At 46.8% G+C, this 18910-nt stretch overlaps 1 protein-coding gene across 1 annotated transcript in view; it reads left to right on the top strand.

Annotated features, from left to right (window-relative positions):
• The first annotated feature begins 12635 nt into the window (after positions 1-12635).
• LOC133339573 (glycine receptor subunit alphaZ1-like) overlaps positions 12636-18910 on the top strand; it is a 30384-nt gene continuing 24109 nt past the window's right edge. Inside the window, exons 1-2 of the mRNA XM_061547683.1 lie at positions 12636-12827; positions 17853-18022. Coding sequence (XP_061403667.1) covers positions 12760-12827; positions 17853-18022 — 238 coding nt within the window. The 5' untranslated portion in view covers positions 12636-12759. The remainder of the gene's footprint in view (positions 12828-17852; positions 18023-18910) is intronic.

Genomic DNA, 18910 nt, shown 5'->3' with positions numbered 1-18910 from the left:
GTGGTCCAGGCTGCCACGTGATCCAGGCTGTACCACGTGGTCCAGGCTGCCACGTGGCTGTGCGTGTCTCTGTCTCTCTATCACTCCCACGCTGTGTCTGTCAGCAGCATGAAGGAGTGTTGCGATGAAAGACAAATAAAGACCGGATTCCAGAAGACGCTTCAACGACCTTTATTACACATATATATGGATTTTCTGTTTGCACTCAGTCACATATTCACTTTAAGATGTTTTTTGTTCATCTTTTTGTTTCTTGTTTGTTGCGGTTGCACCCGATTCTAGAGCCGGTTGGCTCACAGGGCTATACCTAATACATGAATTTGCACTTGAACTTGGTTTAATCCTCGAAAAACATCACGTGATTGTTGAAAGAAAGCTACATTTCTCGTAACCAGTCGGTCTCAAGATCAGGATGTTTTGTGAGTGCATGCGGTATGTTTTTGGTTTCGGGTAGGGGTTAAAAGAGGACTTTATTTCCTCTTAAGAAGGCTGCAACAACAGAAAAGATAAGACTCCACCACAGATTACGTGACCTTTGTTCTCAGTTCTACCAGAAAATCAAACGAGATAAAAAGTGAAAAAGAGAACTCACCACAAGGCACTCTCCTGCCTCTCCCCTCTCATCTCACTCCACACACTCTCCCACCTCTCATCTCACTCTACTCCCCTCCACGCACTCTCCTGCCTCTCCCCTCTCATCTCACTCCACTCCACGCACTCTCCCGGAGCGTGGAGGTAGAAGTTGAACTTTTATTTATAGTGAAACGTATTTACAGTGCCGAGTGTAACAATCGTAATTACTACGGCTATCTTCAGCCCCGATGGTGTCCACCAAGTTTATTCGTGAAGTCAACCTCGATGGTTTCCACCAAGTTGATTCATGAAGTCAACCCCGATGGTTTCCACCAAGTTGATTATAGAACTGTCAGCCTCGATGGTTTCCACCAAGTTGATTCATGAAGTCAACCTCGATGGTTTCCACCAAGTTGATTCATGAAGTCAGCCCCGATGGTGTCCAGCAAGTTGATTCATGAACCGTCAGCCCCGATGTTTTCCACCAAGTTGATTATAGAACTGTCAACCCCGATGGTTTCTACCAAGTATGCAAATGGTCGTGGGGGTTCGATCCCGACCCTAACGCCATGGTGGCTAGGAGATGTTGACGACCTCCCCTGGTATGCAGGAGGTCGTGGGTTTGATCCCGACCCTAACGCCACGATGGCTAGGAGATGTTGACGACCTCCCCTGATATGCAGGAGGTCGTGGGTTTGATACCGACCCTAACGCCATGGTGGCTAGGAGATGTTGACGACCTCCCCTGGTATGCAGGAGGTCGTGGGTTTGATACCGACCCTAACGCCATGGTGGCTAGGAGATGTTGACGACCTCCCCTGATATGCAGGAGGTCGTGGGTTTGATACCGACCCTAACGCCATGGTGGCTAGGAGATGTTGACGACCTCCCCTGATATGCAGGAGGTCGTGGGTTTGATACCGACCCTAACGCCATGGTGGCTAGGAGATGTTGACTACCTCGCTTGGTATGCAGGAGGTCGTGGGTTTGATACTGACCCTAACGCCATGGTGGCTAGGAGATGTTGACTACCTCGCTTGGTATGCAGGAGGTCGTGGGTTTGATACTGACCCTAACGCCATGGTGGCTAGGAGATGTTGACGACCTCCCCTGATATGCAGGAGGTCGTGGGTTTGATACCGACCCTAACGCCATGGTGGCTAGGAGATGTTGACTACCTCGCTTGGTATGCAGGAGGTCGTGGGTTTGATACTGACCCTAACGCCATGATGGCTAGGAGATGTTGACTACCTCGCTTGGTATGCAGGAGGTCGTGGGTTTGATACTGACCCTAACGCCATGGTGGCTAGGAGATGTTGACTACCTCGCTTGGTATGCAGGAGGTCGTGGGTTTGATATCGACCTTAACGCCACGATGGCTAGGAGATGTTGACTACCTCACCTGGTATGCAGGAGGTCGTGGGTTTGATACCGACCCTAACGCCATGGTGGCTATGAGATGTTGACGACCTCCCCTGAGATGCAGGAGGTCGTGGGTTTGATACCGACCCTAACGCCACGGTGGCTAGGAGATGTTGACGACCTCGCCTGGAATTCAGGAGGTTATTGAGGTCAATCCTGATCCTGATGTCTTTCTAGATTTAATAATTTTATTTCTATTATTATTGTTATTACTTTTATTTTTATTATTTATTTTTACCTACGTGACTTTACCGAAAAAACCTAAGAGTATGAATCCTGATGCCTGTTGTATATTTGGAGTTGCATGCCTCTCTCTCCCTATGGTGAGATGTTGACGACCTTGCCTGGTTTGCAGGAAGTCGTGGGTTCGATTCCGACCCTATCGCCACGGTGGCTAGAAGATGTTGACTACCTCGCCCGGAATGCAGGAGTTCGTGGGTTTGATACCGACCCTAACGCCATGGTGGCTAGGAGAAGTTAACTACCTCGCCCGGAATGCAGGAGGTCGTGGGTTCGATCCCGACACTGACGATGCCTGCTGTGTATTTGAAGTTTGCGTGTCTCTGTCCAGGCCCTCCGGGTTTCCCCCTCGACATTCATAACAACAACATCACGGGTTTAGAGTATTTATATTGAGGATATTTGTCTTTTGTGTGTGCGTGTGTGTGTGATGCGGGCTTTGGGACGATTTTGATCACAGACGATATATTATCTCATCTGCTTTGAAATGTTGCTGCCGGCCGCCTGGGTTCGTGATACAAACCGGCAGCTGTGGTGATGTTAAAGCAGTTGTTGTGTTCCCGAAGATCGATCAGCCGATGCAAACACAATTACATTTTTTTACGTTACAAGGTTAAGGCTCCACTGGGCTTTTGTGTCGCTATTTCTTTCAGAAGCCCTGACGTGTCCATCAAAAATGATATCAGCTGAACGAAGTGGCTGATATCATCATCATGTGGACATTTATAGCAGCATACTCTTTGGTTCTTTCGGTAAAGTCACGTAGGTAGAAATAAAATAAAATAACACCATTGGAACCTTATTTGGCAGTAAAAAATATGCTCATTGGTTTTTTACCTTTCTATCTGGCAACAAAACTGACACCTTTTTACGAGGAGTCATGTTTGCATAGACCACAATACCTGCAGTCGTAATGCAAACAAGTACATACATTATCAGCGTTATGTTTTTTGTTTGCATTATGACTGCAGGTATTGTGGTCTATGCAAACATGACTCCTCGTAAAAAAAGGTGTCAGTTTTGTTGCCAGGATAGAAGGGTAAAAAAACAATTATCATAAGTTATTTATTTAAATTCATTTCTACCTACGTTACTTTACCGACAGAACCAAAGAGTATGGATTCCTGCGGTCACGAAAGCTTCAAATAAAGATTTATATCAGCAGCCAATTCACTCAAAAACGAGTGTTTCTAAATGTGGAGGGGAAAAACCGGAAGACCCGGAGATAAATCCACGTGACCACAGGGAGAGAAACACACCGCAAACTCCAAATGTACAGCAGCTACTTGGTTGACGCTGCTATCGTTTGAGATAGCCAGGTTGTGGCTTCTGAAACAGAGCGACACAGCAGCTCAGAGGGGCCTTACCTGGTCAAATAAAAAGAGTTTAGTTTGAGTTTAGTCCAAAGGCCTTGATGTATCCTCTATGGGTCTCTATGGGTCTCTGTGTATATTTATGGGTCTCTGTGTAACTCTATGGGTCTTTGTGTATCTCTATGGGTCTCTGTGTATCTCCATGGATCTCTGTGCATCTCCTATGGGTCTCTGTGTATCTCTATGGGTCTCTGTGTATCGCTATGGGTCTCTGTGTATCTCTATGGGTCTTTGTGTATCTCTATGGGTCTCTGTGTATCGCTTTGGGTCACTGTGTATCTCTATGGGTCTCTGTGTATCTCCATGGGTCTATGTGCATCTCCTATGGGTCTCTGTGTATCTCTATGGGTCTCTGTGTATCTCTATGGGTCTCTGTGTATCTCTATGGGTCTTTGTGTATCTCTATGGGTCTCTGTGTATCGCTTTGGGTCACTGTGTATCTCTATGGGTCTCTGTGTATCTCTATGGGTCTTTGTGTATCTCTATGGGTCTCTGTGCATCTCCTATGGGTCTCTGTGTATCTCTATGTGTCTCTGTATCTCTATGGGTCTCTGTACATCTCCTATGGGTCTCTGTGTATCTTAATGGGTCTCTGTGTATCTCTATGGGTCTCTGTCCATCTCCTTCGGGTCTCTGTGTATCTCTATGGGTCTCTGTGCATCTCCTATGGGTCTCTGTGTATCTCTATGGGTCTTTGTGTATCTCTATGGGTCTCTGTGTATCGCTTTGGGTCACTGTGTATCTCTATGGGTCTCTGTGTATCTTTATGGGTCTCTGTGTATCTCAATGGGTCTCTGTACATCTCCTACGGGTCTCTGTGTATCTCTATGTGTCTCTGTATCTCTATGGGTCTCTGTACATCTCCTATGGGTCTCTGTGTATCTTAATGGGTCTCTGTGTATCTCTATGGGTCTCTGTCCATCTCCTACGGGTCTCTGTGTATCCCTATGGGTCTCTGTGCATCTCCTATGGGTCTCTGTGTATCTCTATGTGTCTCTGTGCATCTCCTATGGGTATCTGTCTATCTCTATGGGTCTCTGTGAGTTAAGATTGATATATACAAGTCCACGCGCTGATAGCAGCCACTTGGTAGAGCTGCTGTCATTGTCGAAAGCCATTCTAAGAGTTTAGAAATGGGTCTCTGCGTGTCTCTGGTGGTCTCTGGTGGTCTCTATGGGGTCTCTCTTCGTCTCGACGCGTAGAGACGCATCTCCATGGATCTCCTTGCGTCTGTAATTTCCACTCGGCGATGATTTCAGCCACTTGGTTGAACTGATGTCATTTGTGGTGTCCAGGTCCGGGCTTCTGATGAAAGAGCTACACAGCAGCCCAGCCGTGGGGCCTTACACCCTGCAAACAACAAAAAACGAATTAGTTTAGTTTCAGTCCGTTCCAGGTCCATCACTGGCCACGGGCAAACCAAAAGTCCATCCTGTGCCGGGGGGCCTGGGCTATGCCATGGAGCCTCCGGTGACTGTAGCAAACACGCCGGACTAAACTCGGGGTCGACAGTATATGGGATCTTTCTTGCCAGTACGTAGCTGCAACAAATGATGGCTCAACAAAATGGCAGATCATCGCGTGGACATTTAGAGCGGCCAAATACTCTAAACGCGTTTCAAGTTTCAAGTTTTCAAGTTTCATTTATTAGGTATAGCCCTGTGAGCCATTCGGCTCTTGAATCGGGTGCAACCGCAACAAACAAAAAAAATAAAACATTCAAGAAAAAACAGCAAAATATTGCAGAAAAAGCACCGTACATCAACGCTGTGTGAAAAAAATCCCAGTGGGATGCAAGTCAAACAACAACAACAACCACAAGACAACTTAGATTAAGGCCATCAGTCTAATACTGTTCCACAACAAACAAACATGGCCAAACCAAAAAACTTTTCGAAAATCACCAAAATAAAGCCATGAAAGTAATGAAACAGTGATCATAGGAACTGTGACCGAATTTTCACAATAAACGACGTAAACAACATGTATTACCAAAACCCTGTAGCCATAGCTGGCTGCATGAGTCACTCCACAACAGCAGGAGCATCAGTCGCAGTGTCAACATTATTCAATGCACCTTTAAGATCAGCACACTAAATCAAAACACAGGTCATACTTTGCAGCGATCATCCGGAGCGAAACATTGTATTTTAGGCCACTGAACGCGTGATGCTGCCATACACACAGATGACAAACGATGATCCCCCCGCGTAGCCTTAACAGACTTTTGGTGCAAGTGCTGTTAGCGAGCACTGTGGTACACGAGGGGGTGGGTTGCCAACACCACGCCCGGTCGCCTCAGTCTCCCTACTGGCAATGATTGCACATCGCATCAGACACTCATTTGAGGCTGAGTTGTCCTAGGGGAGGCCCAGGATCGGCTCAGATAATCGTCACTGGTGCTGTTGTCCGTGAGCGGGAATCGAACCCGGTGTAACAGGCTAAACTAACCCCTGCGCCAGATTCAGATTCCAAGAACACAGGATGAGATGTTACTATCCTTTGTGCAAGCACTTCCAAGGGTTCATGAACAGTGAGCCTGGTGAAACTTGGGGAGCGCATCGTCAGTAGTGTACCTTTGGTTCCTAGGGTGTTTCGGCCTTTCACACTATACACCCTCCCCAAAGGCGGCCAGCAACAGGGTGATCAATCCTACGCTTGCGTCCCATTCCCAATTAGTCATAGGAGTTGCCTTGTTGTTGATAGCCAACATCCCATGGGACTATGCATGGCAGGGGCGTCCTCCTCCCTGAGTCAAGCATTGTTGACCGCATAAACCCGGGTATAGTTTGGCCCAAGCCAGAGTATACACGGGGAAATGAAGTGTCCAAGGCTAAACTCTACCCCCCGAGGGTTTAAACTCGACTGGGCCAGACCATACCCCCCTCCAGGCCAGAAGATGCCCCATGTGAAAGTTCAAACGAACTTAAATCGATATCTAAAAAGCATATAAATGGAAGTAAGAATCTAAATTTGATCAATTGAAGCATTTTTAAAGTTAGGGATAGGGTTAGGGATAGGGTTAGAGTTAGGGTTAGGGATAGGGTTAAGGTTAGGGTTAGGGATAGGGTTAGAGTTAGGGTTAGGGTTAGGGATAGGGTTAAGGTTAGGGTTAGGGTTAGGGATAGGGTTAGGGTTAGGGATAGGGTTAAGGTTAGGGATAGGGATAGGGTTAAGGTTAGGGTTAGGGTTAGGGATAGGGTTAGAGTTAGGGTTAGGGATAGGGTTAAGGTTAGGGTTAGGGTTAGGGTTAAGGTTAAGGTTAGGGTTAAGGATAGGGTTAGAGATAGGGTTAGGGATAGGGTTAAGGTTAGGGTTAGGGATAGGGTTAGGGTTAGGGATAGGGTTAAGGTTAGGGATAGGGATAGGGTTAAGGTTAGGGTTAGGGATAGGGTTAAGGTTAAGGTTAGGGTTAGGGATAGGGTTAGAGTTAGGGTTAGGGATAGGGTTAAGGTTAGGGTTAGGGATAGGGTTAGGGATAGGGTTAGGATTAGAGTTAGGGTTAGGGATAGGGATAGGGTTAAGGTTAGGGTTAGGGATAGGGTTATTATTATTATTGAAGTTTTTCTGGTTGAAGCAATCAAATTCTATGTGTTTACAGTTTTTTAATCGGGACAGGGGTTATTTTTGCCTGTTACACCAGGTCTCTGCCGAGGTTCGTAGCGCGGCATAGCGCTAAACCGCTGCTACAATGCGATGTGTAAATGTTGATTCTCCGACTGATGCTCCTGCTGTTGTGGAGTGATTCATGCGGCCAGCTATGGCTGCAGAGTTTTGTAGTACATGTTGTTCACGTCGTTTATTGTGAAAATTCGGTCACAGTTCCCACGACCACTGTTTCATTGCTTTTATGGCTTTTTTTTGGTGATTTTCGAAACGTTTTTTGGTTTGGCCATGTTTGTTTGTTGTAGTACAGAGTTATACTGATGGGCTTAATCTAAGTTGTCTTGTGGTTGTTGTTGTTTGACTTGCATCCCACTGGGATATTTGCAGGGTTGGTGTACGGTGTTTTTTCTGCAATATTTTGCTGTCTTTTCTTGGATTTTCTGTTTGCACTTAGTCACTATAAGATGTTTTCTTGTTCATGTGTTTTTGTTTGTTGCGGTTGCACCCGATTCAAGAGCCGAATGGCTCACAGGGCTATACCTAATAAATGAAACTTGAACTTTGTGTACACCACGCACACACACAGGCGTGCAACTCACATCGCTGGCTTCAACTTGTCTAACCAAAGTAAGTCGTGCACATTCCGACACATGTGAAGCTTTTAGTTCATGTTTTTTTTTCACGTTTCGCCTGCCTTCAGCACCGTCCTCCATCAAAACTCTGACAGGGGGACCCACCGAGGCCCCTTCACCACTCGTCCGCTCACACGCCCACTCACCCACTCACCCACCCACTCACCTGAGCCCCCACCCGCTTACTCACCCAGTCAGCTCACCACCCGCCTACTCACCTGACGATAAATAATCTCATCATCTTCTTTGAAATGTTGCTGCCGGCCACCTGGGTTCGTGATGCAAACAGGGAGCTTCTTGGTTCTTTCCGTAAAGTCACGTAGAAGGGAAGTAATAAAATAATAAAAATAAAACGTAATAAAATAATTCTCACGACGTTTCGGCCACAACGCAAGCAGCCGTCCTCAGGTGAAAACCAGGTCTGTCGGGGAGACAGCGTCTGAATGAAACACCACCAGGCTTGGAGCGTCTATTTAAGCTGGGTTGGAAGGGGGGAAGGGCGCCTTGACAAAATAATTTGCATATCAAGAGGAATTTAGCATATTTATGGGAAATGCAGGTATGTGATTAGTACTACTTGTGAAATCGAAAATTGAACAGGGAGCTGTGGCGATGTTAAAGCAGAGACGGTTTCTCAAGTTGTTGTGTTCCTGAGGATTGCTCAGCCGATGCAAACAATTGTTTTTTTACGTTACAAGGTTAAGGCTCCACTGGGTTTTTGTGTCGCTATTTCTTTCAGTAGCCCTCACGTGGCCATCACAAATGATATCAGCTGAACGAAGTGGCTGATATCATCAACACCATCATCATTATCATGTGGACATTTATAGCAGCATACTCTTTGGTTCTTTCGGTAAAGTCACGTAGGTAGAAATAAAATAAAATAACACCATTGGAACCTCATTTGCCAGTAAAAAATATGCTAATTCGTTTTTTACCCTTCTATCTGGCAACAAAACTGACACCTTTTTTACAAGGAGTCATGTTTGCATAGACCACAATACCTGCAGCCATAATGCAAACAAAAAACACGTAACTCTGATAATATTTGCACTGTCCTTGAAGTTGATTGGTCCACACCCGAGACAGCTTTCCTTAGAGCCTAGTCTCATATGGGTTGGACCAGATGATGCCAAAAGGCGCACAACTCAAAGACAATGCACCATCAGAGTATGAGAGCTCGGGGTAAGCATTTAACACCATTGGAACCTCATTTGCCAGTAAAAAATATGCTAATTCGTGTTTTACCCTTCTATCTGGCAACAAAACTGACACCTTTTTTTACAAGGAGTCATGTTTGCATAGACCACAATACCTGCAGCCATAATGCAAACAAAAAACACGTAACTCTGATAATATTTGCACTGTCCTTGAAGTTGATTGGTCCACACCCGAGACAGCTTTCCTTAGAGCCTAGTCTCATATGGGTTGGACCAGATGATGCCAAAAGGCGCACAACTCAAAGACAATGCACCATCAGAGTATGAGAGCTCGGGGTAAGCATTTAACACCATTGGAACCTCATTTACCAGTAAAAAATATGCTAATTCGTTTTTTACCCTTCTATCTGGCAACAAAACTGACACCTTTTTTTACAAGGAGTCATGTTTGCATAGAACACAATACCTGCAGTCATAATGCAAACAAAAACATAACTCTGATAATGTATGCACTGTCCTTGAAGTTGATTGGTCCACACCCGAGACAGCTTTCCTTAGAGCCTAGTCTCATATGGGTTGGACCAGATGATGCCAAAAGGCGCACAACTCAAAGACAATGCACCATCAGAGTATGAGAGCTCGGGGTAAGCATTTAACACCATTGGAACCTCATTTACCAGTAAAAAATATGCTAATTCGTTTTTTACCCTTCTATCTGGCAACAAAACTGACACCTTTTTTTACAAGGAGTCATGTTTGCATAGAACACAATACCTGCAGTCATAATGCAAACAAAAACATAACTCTGATAATGTATGCACTGTCCTTGAAGTTGATTGGTCCACACCCGAGACAGCTTTCCTTAGAGCCTAGTCTCATATGGGTTGGACCAGATGACGCCAAAAGGCGCACAACTCAAAGACAATGCACCATCAGAGTATGAGAGCTCGGGGTAAAGCATTTACACCATTGGAACCTCATTTGCCAGTAAAAAATATGCTAATTCGTTTTTTACCCTTCTATCTGGCAACAAAACTGACACCTTTTTTTACAAGGAGTCATGTTTGCATAGAACACAATACCTGCAGTCATAATGCAAACAAAAACATAACTCTGATAATGTATGCACTGTCCTTGAAGTTGATTGGTCCACACCCGAGACAGCTTTCCTTAGAGCCTAGTCTCACATGGGTTGGACCAGATGACGCCAAAAGGCGCACAACTCAAAGACAATGCACCATCAGAGTATGAGAGCTCGGGGTAAAGCATTTACACCATTGGAACCTCATTTGCCAGACCGCTTTCCTGAGAGCCTAGTCTCACATGTGTCATCTGGTCCAACCCAAGTCCCCCACTGAAGCCGCTGTGAAACTCTTTCCTTCAGAAGCGACCTGGCCATCACGGCATGATAGCAGCTGAACGAAGTGCCTGATATCATCAACTTCATCATCATCAAAATGTGGAAATGTATAGCAGTAGCCAAATCACAAAAAAAACCGATTCAAAATGTGGCAGGGAAAAATAAACCGGAGGACCCGGAGAGAAATCCACGCGACCACTCCAAATATATGTTCAAGTTCATGTATTAGGTGTAGCCCTGTGAGCCATTCGGCTCTTGAATCGGGTGCAACCGCAACAAACAAAAAACAAAAACATGAACAAAAAACATCTTAAAGTGAATATGTGACTATGTGCAAACAGAAAATACAAGAAAAGACAGCAAAATATTGCAGAAAAAGCACCGTACACCAACGCTGTGTGCAAAAATCCCAGTGGGCTGCAAGTCAAACAACAGCCACAAGACAACTTAGATTAAGGCCATCAGTCTAACTCTGTTCCACAACAAACAAACATGGCCAAACCAAATTTTTTTTCGAAAATCACCAAAATAAAGCCATAAAAGTAATGAAACAGTGGTCATAGGAACTGTGACCGAATTTTCGCAATAAACGACGTAAACAACATGTACCACCAAAACCCTGCAGCCATAGCTGGCTGCATGAATCACTCCACAACAGCAGGAGCATCAGTCGGAGTATCAACATTTTTCAATGCACCTTTAAGATCAGCACACTAAATCAAAACACAGATCATACTTTGCAGCGATCATCCTGAGCGAAACATTGTATTTTAGGCCACTGAATTGCAGTGGCAGCTAGGGGTGTACAACTCCTCTAGAGCAGTTTTGAGTGAAGTTCTCATAGGTATTGATTCAAGTTGCAGTTTATTGGCAAAAGCATTCCAGATCCTGGGGGCATCAATAGCAATGGCCCTTCCTCCAGTATTTGTACGGCAATAGGGAATGTGAAGCTGGTAAATGAGCGAAGACCTTAGGTCAAATTTGTTCTTTGAAACAGATAAATAAATAAAACAGCTACGTTTTAGTAATGGTCTCTGTGGGTCTGTGGGTTTCTGTGGGGTTCGATGGTTCTATACGAGTCTCTGGATCTCTGTGGGTCTCTATGAGTATGGGTCACTGTGGATCTGTATGGGTCTCTGTGAGTTTGGATCTCGATGTGGTCTCTGTGGGTCTATGGTGGTCTCTATGAGTCTGTAAAAGCATGCGTTTAAAGTACTTGCTCACGTGATGATAATCCACCTAGTAATAAAATAAAAAAGTAGTAGTAGTGATTGTTCGATTTTTCAGGAGCGACCTGGCTACCTATGTGTAAACCTCTTTCGCACCGTACGGAGCTGCAACAAATGATAGCTCAACAAAATGGCAGATCATCGCGTGGACATTTAGAGCGGCCAAATACTCGAAACGCGTGATGCTGCCATACACACAGACAACAAACGAAGATCCCCCGTGTAGCCTTAACAGACTTTTGGTGCAAGTGCTGTCAGCGAGCACCTATGAACGCTACCTGCACTGTGGTACACGAGGGGGTGGGTGGCCAACACCACGCCCGGCCGCCTTTGTCTCCCTATTGGCAATGATTACGCACCGCATAAGGTACTAATTTGAGGCTGAGTCTTCCTAGGGGAGGCCCACGACCGGCTCAGAAAATCGTCAAAGGTGCTGTTGGCAGTGAACGGGAATCAAACCAGGGTCTTTGCCGGGGTTCGTAGCGCAGCGTAGCGCTAACCGCTGCTACACTGCGATGTGTACACCACGCACACACACAGGCGGGCATCTCACGCCGCTAGTTTCAACCTTGCCTAACGAAAGTTAAGTCGTGCACATTCCGACACGTGTGAAAGTTTTAGTTCATGTTTTTTGAATGTTTCGCCTGCCATCAACACCGTCCTCCATCAAAACTCTGACAGGGGGATCCACCCAGGCCCCTCACCACCAGCCCGCTCACCTGACCACCCATCCACTCACCTGACCACCTGCCCACTGACCCACCCACCCGCTCACCTGACCACTCGCCCGCTCACCCACCCACCCACACACTCACCTGGCTACCCACCCACCCACTCACCTGGCCACCCGCCCGCTGACCCACCCACCCGCTCACCTGAGCCCCCAACCCCTTACCCACCCAGTCAGCTCACCACCCACCCACTCACCTGACCACTCGCCCGCTCACCCACCCACCCACCCACCTGACCAACCATCCGCCCACCCACCCACGCACTTGACTCAGTTCCTATATTAACCGCGCCTGGACTCGATCGCTCTCCGCTGCACGCTGCGTCTCGGAGCCACGAGGTGTCCTACGGTCCGCCGGGCTTCTGTAATCCGTCAAACGAGCGAAGGTGCTTCGCTTCTTAAGCGGCGCTGCAGAGCGAGCGAGGAGTGACACCATGGGTCGCCGTGCTTTGCTGGATCCTGTCTCGGCGAAGCTGCTGCTGCTAATGCTTCTGCCTCTAAGGTGAGAGACCCAGGTCAATAACATCTGTATTTTATTTTGTTTAACAAGTTGAAACAATCATCTTGGTTATTTCGGTAAAGTCACGTAGAAGGGAAATAATAAAATATTAAAAATTAAACAATAAAATAATTCTCACGACGTACCGGCCACAACGCAAGCAGCCGTCCTGCTTTTTTCGGAACCACCCACTCACTCACTCACCCACCCACCCACTCACTCACCTACCCACCCGCTCACTCACCTACCTACCCACCCACTCACCCACCTACCTTCTCACCCACTCACTCACCCACCCACCCACTCACTCACCTACCCACCCGCTCACTCACCTACCTACCCACCCACTCACTCACCTACCCACCTACCCACTCACCCACCTATCCACCCACCCACCTACCCACCTACCCACCTGAGCGGAATTATCCAATTAAGCCACAGTATTGGGCATTATGCCGAGGGCCTACGAAAAATAAAGTTGACCCCTGTTTATTTATGAAAATGAACGGCATCCTTTTTAAGCTGCATCAGTTCGATATGATAATCATAGTAAAACAAATTAGTGGAATAAATTTTCGCTTGTACTATTTTTAGGATTACCTTGTTTTCTGCCCCCCAATAATTGCAAAGTAAACCTGCTTATCTGCGGCACACAGCGCGGCTCCCATCGAATGAGGGCTCACAGACTAAATGATGAACCGTATCATCAGTAACGACCTCTGTCCAGAGGCTGCACGAAGTACAGTCGACCCTTCTGCATCGCGACTTTCACCATCGCGGTTTCGAAATATCGCGGGGTCGGCAGAAGAAATTAAATGGGATTTTTTAGCTTTTTGTTTGCATTTTGACCACAAGTATTGTGGTTAATGAAGACATGATTCCTCGTGTAAATGGTTCAGTTTTGTTGCCATAAAAAAGGGGAACCCCCCTTTTGTTATACAATGACAATAGTTTAAAATGATTTGAAGCATTTTTCGATTTAAAGCTTTCGTGACTGCAGGGATTCATCTTCTTGGTTCTTTCGGTAAAGTCACGGAGAAGAGAAATAATAAAATAACAAAAATACAACATAATAAAATAATTCTCACGACGTTTCGGCCACAACACAAGCAGCCGTCCTCAGGTGAAGAACAGGTCAGACCTGTTCTTCACCTGAGGACGGCTGCTTGCCACAGTATTGGGCAGACCTGTTCTTCACCTGAGAACGGCTGCTTGCGTTGTGGCCGAAACGTCGTGAGAATTATTATTTTTTTATTTCCCTTCTACGTCACTTTACCGAAAGAACCAAGACGATTTGAAGCATGTTTTATTTTCAAAATGGAAATATGGTTTTGGGGGGGGGGGGAGGGGGGAAAAGCTTTGTGACGTAATTTTTTTGGGGGGGTCTGACTTTTCGTGACGCCGTGTGACGAGGGGGGAAGGGGGTCAATAATTGGCCAAAATCGCATGCGCACATGATTCCTTGTAAAAAAAAGGTTTACATTTTGTTGCCAGGAATGAATGCCGAAAGCCCTCACAAAATCAGGGCTAAAGCTTGAACACACTCGCACGGTCATAGCGGGGGGGGGGGGGGGGTGTCCAATTAAAGACATTTGGGGGGGGGGGGGCGCTGGGAACGCCCTCTGAACAATTGTAAACAATGTAAGAATAGGGGTTTCCGCCTTTTTTATGGCAACAAAATGAATTTTTTTTTTACAAGGAATCATTTTTGTATTAACCGCAATACTTGTGGTCAAAATGCAAACAAAAAACACACTATAATCTTGATTTGAAGCTTTCGTGAGTGCAGGAATCCATACTATCTGGTTTTTTCGGTAAAGTCACGTAGGTAGAAAAATAATACCTCCTCCCCAGTAACTGCTAACCCTACCTCCTCCCTTTGTTGCTGCTAATCCTACATAATGCACGGGCATAATATGACTTTGAGACCCCCCCACACCTCCTACACATTCCACAAGTAGGGACTAATCCCATATCTGGATTTCCCATAAATATGCTAAATTCCTCTGTTGATATGCAAATTCCTTTGTCAAGGCGCCCTTCCTCCCCTAACCCAGCTTAAATATACGCTGCCAAGCTTGGTGGTGCTCATTCAGACGCTGTCTTTCTGACAGACCTGTTCTTACTGTATCAAGTGAGGCAAAATTCCAAGAGATAAGCTCTTAAATACAAGTTAAGGGGGGAGGGGCTTATCTGAATGTGGTAGCCAATGAATGGAACGTGTTGAGGGGGTGGGCAGGGCTAAAAGAGAACAATAGGTGCACCTCGACTCGGGGTTGTAACCGGTGTTGGCTGACAATCCAAATACCAAAGGGAAGAAGCCTAGGGGCGTGGCCCTGACTGTAATGGAAAGGTGACAGCTGTAAGTAGATTGGTTCTGCTGGCTTTGGCCACAGCCAATGGGGAGATGAGTCAAGGGGCGTGGTCCCGGGAGCCTACGAGGAAGCCTGGAATATTCCATGGAGGCTAACCAGGATTGGTGGAAACGTACCATCGGTGACCCGGGTATTAAATAGGGGTGGAGACGAACGACACGTGGTGAGAACGGGAATCGAACGGAGGAGGGGGCCACGCGTGAGCGGGGCTCCGGGTTGCCACGTGGCGGTGTGCGTCTCTCTCTCTATCTAGTCCCTCTCACGCTGCCTGTCAGCAGCGTGAAGGAAAGCTGTAATACAAGTTGAATAAAAGACCGGATTCCAGAAGTCGCCTCAATGACCTTTATTACATTTGCATGTCTATGCACGATGACATGTCTATTCACAGGTCCTTGTCCCCTGCCCCGTCCCTCCCCCCCATCTCTACAGTCTATATAAATCTCTGTACGTGTGTCTCTCCGGGCGCCTTTCTGTGTGTGCCTCTCCATGTGTGTAGGTCTCTTGGTGTGGTGTTCCTCTGTGTGTGTGTGATTCTTTCTCTTCATAAAACATTGCGCTCACCTGTTGATGGTTGCTTGTGTTGCGGTCAAAACGTCGCGATTCGTTTTATATTATTTATTCCCACGTGACTCTACCGAAAGAAACAAAGATTATAGTCATTCCTGCAGTCACGAAAGCTTAAATTCTAGATAATTAAAAAAGTTTGGTAACTAGAGGTACTAGCTTCGTTCACCAAGGGGACCAACACATGTTACGCGGTTTTTCCAAATCGTGGGGGCCTGCGCCCCTAACCCCCGCGATGTGGAAGGGTCGACTGTACTCATGGGTCCAACAAGCGTAGTGAGAGCGGTGGTAGTAGTGACATGGGGCAGCAGCAGCAACTGAAGAATGTCATCAACTAAAGGCCTACGAAACATAAGTGCAAAAAGCCTACAATAACAATTAATCCGGCCCTACATTTGAACCTTAATGGCGAGACCCCGGGGTCCCGAAAAAAACAGAAGTCAAAATCGTAGCTAATCAACTTATTTTGGGCGACTCTGTCCCACCAAGCACACAAACACCGTGACCCACCTGGCGCGGATCATTCTGTTGTCATGTCGTCCAAGCACAGTGAGGACGAATGCGCAGAAGAGCTGAATAAGCGAAACTTTGATTAGCGCGTGTAGAGCTCGTCGAGAGGAATCGATTGCCATATTGTTTCCCTTCAACAGACACAAAATGACGTTGCAACGCGGTTTATTTGAAAGTCGGAGGCTTATGGGACCCCAGGGTCCCACTATCAGTTTCATTTGACCCGCGCGGTGAATTATCGTCAAACAACCCTCACAAATCAACAAGGCGCAGAGAGGCCTTTTGTCCAGCCGTGGATTGACAAAGGGCTGCAAAATATGGTTATCGTTGCCAATACAATTCACAATCAATCTTAATTGTGATCATTGTTTCTTGTTGTCGTTGGTGAAGTTGTAGTTGTTGATATTGTTGATGTTGTTGATGATGTTTATAATCTTATTTTAAAAGCCCGGCGGAATTGTAGACGGCACTGCATCACACATCCTCCTCCCCACTGGAGACGACAGAGCGACAGTCGGACACGTGCCAAATAATAAAGTTCCCGGACTTGTGAACATTCATACACTGTCCTCGACAAACAATGGCCGCACCACGGTCAGGCCCGACACGCAACGGACGGTCGGATACGCGAGCATTTCTCTTTCCACTCTCCGACGGGTGCGCCTCCAATCAGCGTGGAAGCCATTGCCCATCTCGTGGGCACATCGCCACCCGTCGATCTCCCCTTTGTTCTTTTCATTGACTACCAATCAAACTTGTAATTGATAAGAAAGTTCCCTGCTGTTGCCCTCCAGGGCTGTCACGATGGGTTTAGACCACCCACGTTAATTACAGGAACCGATCCACTTATGTACACCACCATTGAGGTCCTTGAGATTTTCTCGTCTCCTACGTTCTTACTTGCCCGAGGTCAAGGCTCCCTTCCTGGGGGTATTCCGGCTGTTGCCAGTGCAGCTCCAAGACAATGGAACGCGTTGCCTCTGACAATAAGGCAATTGGAATCTTTATAGATATTAAAATCGGCCTTTAAAATTGACTTATCCCCTCCCCCCAATAGTTTTGGTCGTTTACCGCTGGATCTGTCTTATTTCCCTGCTTCTCGTACACGGTGCATTGGAATCCCTGTGTAACGACGACCGAAGCACCTTCTTGCTTTGCCATGAACTCTTATTGTAGACATGAACAACTATCTTTAGGCCAGAACTTCACTCATCTTCTCTCCAACCGCCCTTTTCCTCGAGACCACTTTCCCAAATGTTCACTCACCCTCTCTCCCTCAGCCAATCCCCATCCTCCTCCAATGGTTGACAATCGTAACCCCCCCTCCCCCCCCCCCCGACAGTCAACTGCTCGTTACATTCAAATTTCTTGTCCAATCAGTTTAATTCTCTGACCTTAACCAATCCTCTATTAGGCCTCGCTGCACCAATCAGAGGCTTCGACAGAACTGCCTGACTGTCCGTTTGCACGTTCACCCTGCCAGGTGAGTGGTCTGTTGTTTTTGGTCTTCGATGAAATGCGTCTTGCAAGTGTAAATTATTATAATTGTACCTCTCTCGGGCCGTCTCTATCACTGCAGCTGTGGACAGCAGAATGATGCCACCACCACCCCCATTGTCGTCGACGGGCCAAGGTACTCGAGTGTCCGCTGCATTGATGAGTTGCTGGATTGCCAGGCGGTGAAAGGCATAGAAGATATCTTGGAGGACTTCACGCATTACAACAAGATGGAACGGCCCACCAACCAAGGTCGGTACGAGAAGAGTGGCGAGGTAAAGGCGCGGCCCTGCAACTGCCTATCCTCCAACTAGAGAGGGCACTCTTCTACACTGGCCAGACGTCTTGGAAAATCTTATTTTATAACCCTTTTCCTGTTCCGATAACGTCTGCAAGTTGCGGGGTGTGGGTAGTGTAGTGGTTAACGCGGTGCGCCACGAACCCGGCGACCCAAGTTCATTTCCCGCTCACGGCCACCAACACCAGTGACAATAATCTGAACTGGTTCTGGGCCTCTCCTAGGTCAACTCAACCTCAAATGAGTACCTGGTGCGGCGTGTAGGAATTGCCACTTGAGAGAGAAAGGCGGTCAGACGTGGTGCTGGCCACCCACCCCCTCGTGTTACCGGCTATATGGGGGATCTTTGTCTTTGATGGTCCCATTCACTGCCGAATCTCGGAAATGCACAAAGCGGTTTCAGCGTTAATTTTATTTGAGGGAATAGCAGGCTTAGTTGTAGCAGCTGTCACACTTTTTTTTAAAATACGTTGTTTACTCGCCCGTGGAGAATCATAGTGACACGACCACCGCCATTCCATGATAGCCGGCGCGAAAAACTGTGCCACATGCAGCCCTCCCCCGCCCATGGCCTTGTGGGAGTTTAAAGGAAAACTTTTTCTTCTAAAATGGAATCAGAAGAAAAACTGATGACGTACGTGTATGTCATGATGGAAAGTTTTCTTTACCCTTGCAGAGGAATTACTCCTTCTGTGGCCAGCTGGTATCGTCACAGCGGGCACCTTTGAAAAGTACAGAGGCAGCCGATGAAGTGTCCTCTCTCGATGTTTTCAAATTCTCCGCCTCAACGCTCATGGTGCTTTGCGCAGAAATACCGCCGTCGTTGTGTCGATGTTGAATCC

This window comes from Lethenteron reissneri, unplaced genomic scaffold, assembly GCF_015708825.2.
Source record: "Lethenteron reissneri isolate LAM-NWPU_2019-01 unplaced genomic scaffold, ASM1570882v1 scaffold_1915, whole genome shotgun sequence".
NCBI lineage: Eukaryota > Metazoa > Chordata > Hyperoartia > Petromyzontiformes > Petromyzontidae > Lethenteron > Lethenteron reissneri.
Note: the sequence above shows the minus strand (reverse complement) of the source record. Positions and strands in the feature narration are given on the sequence as shown.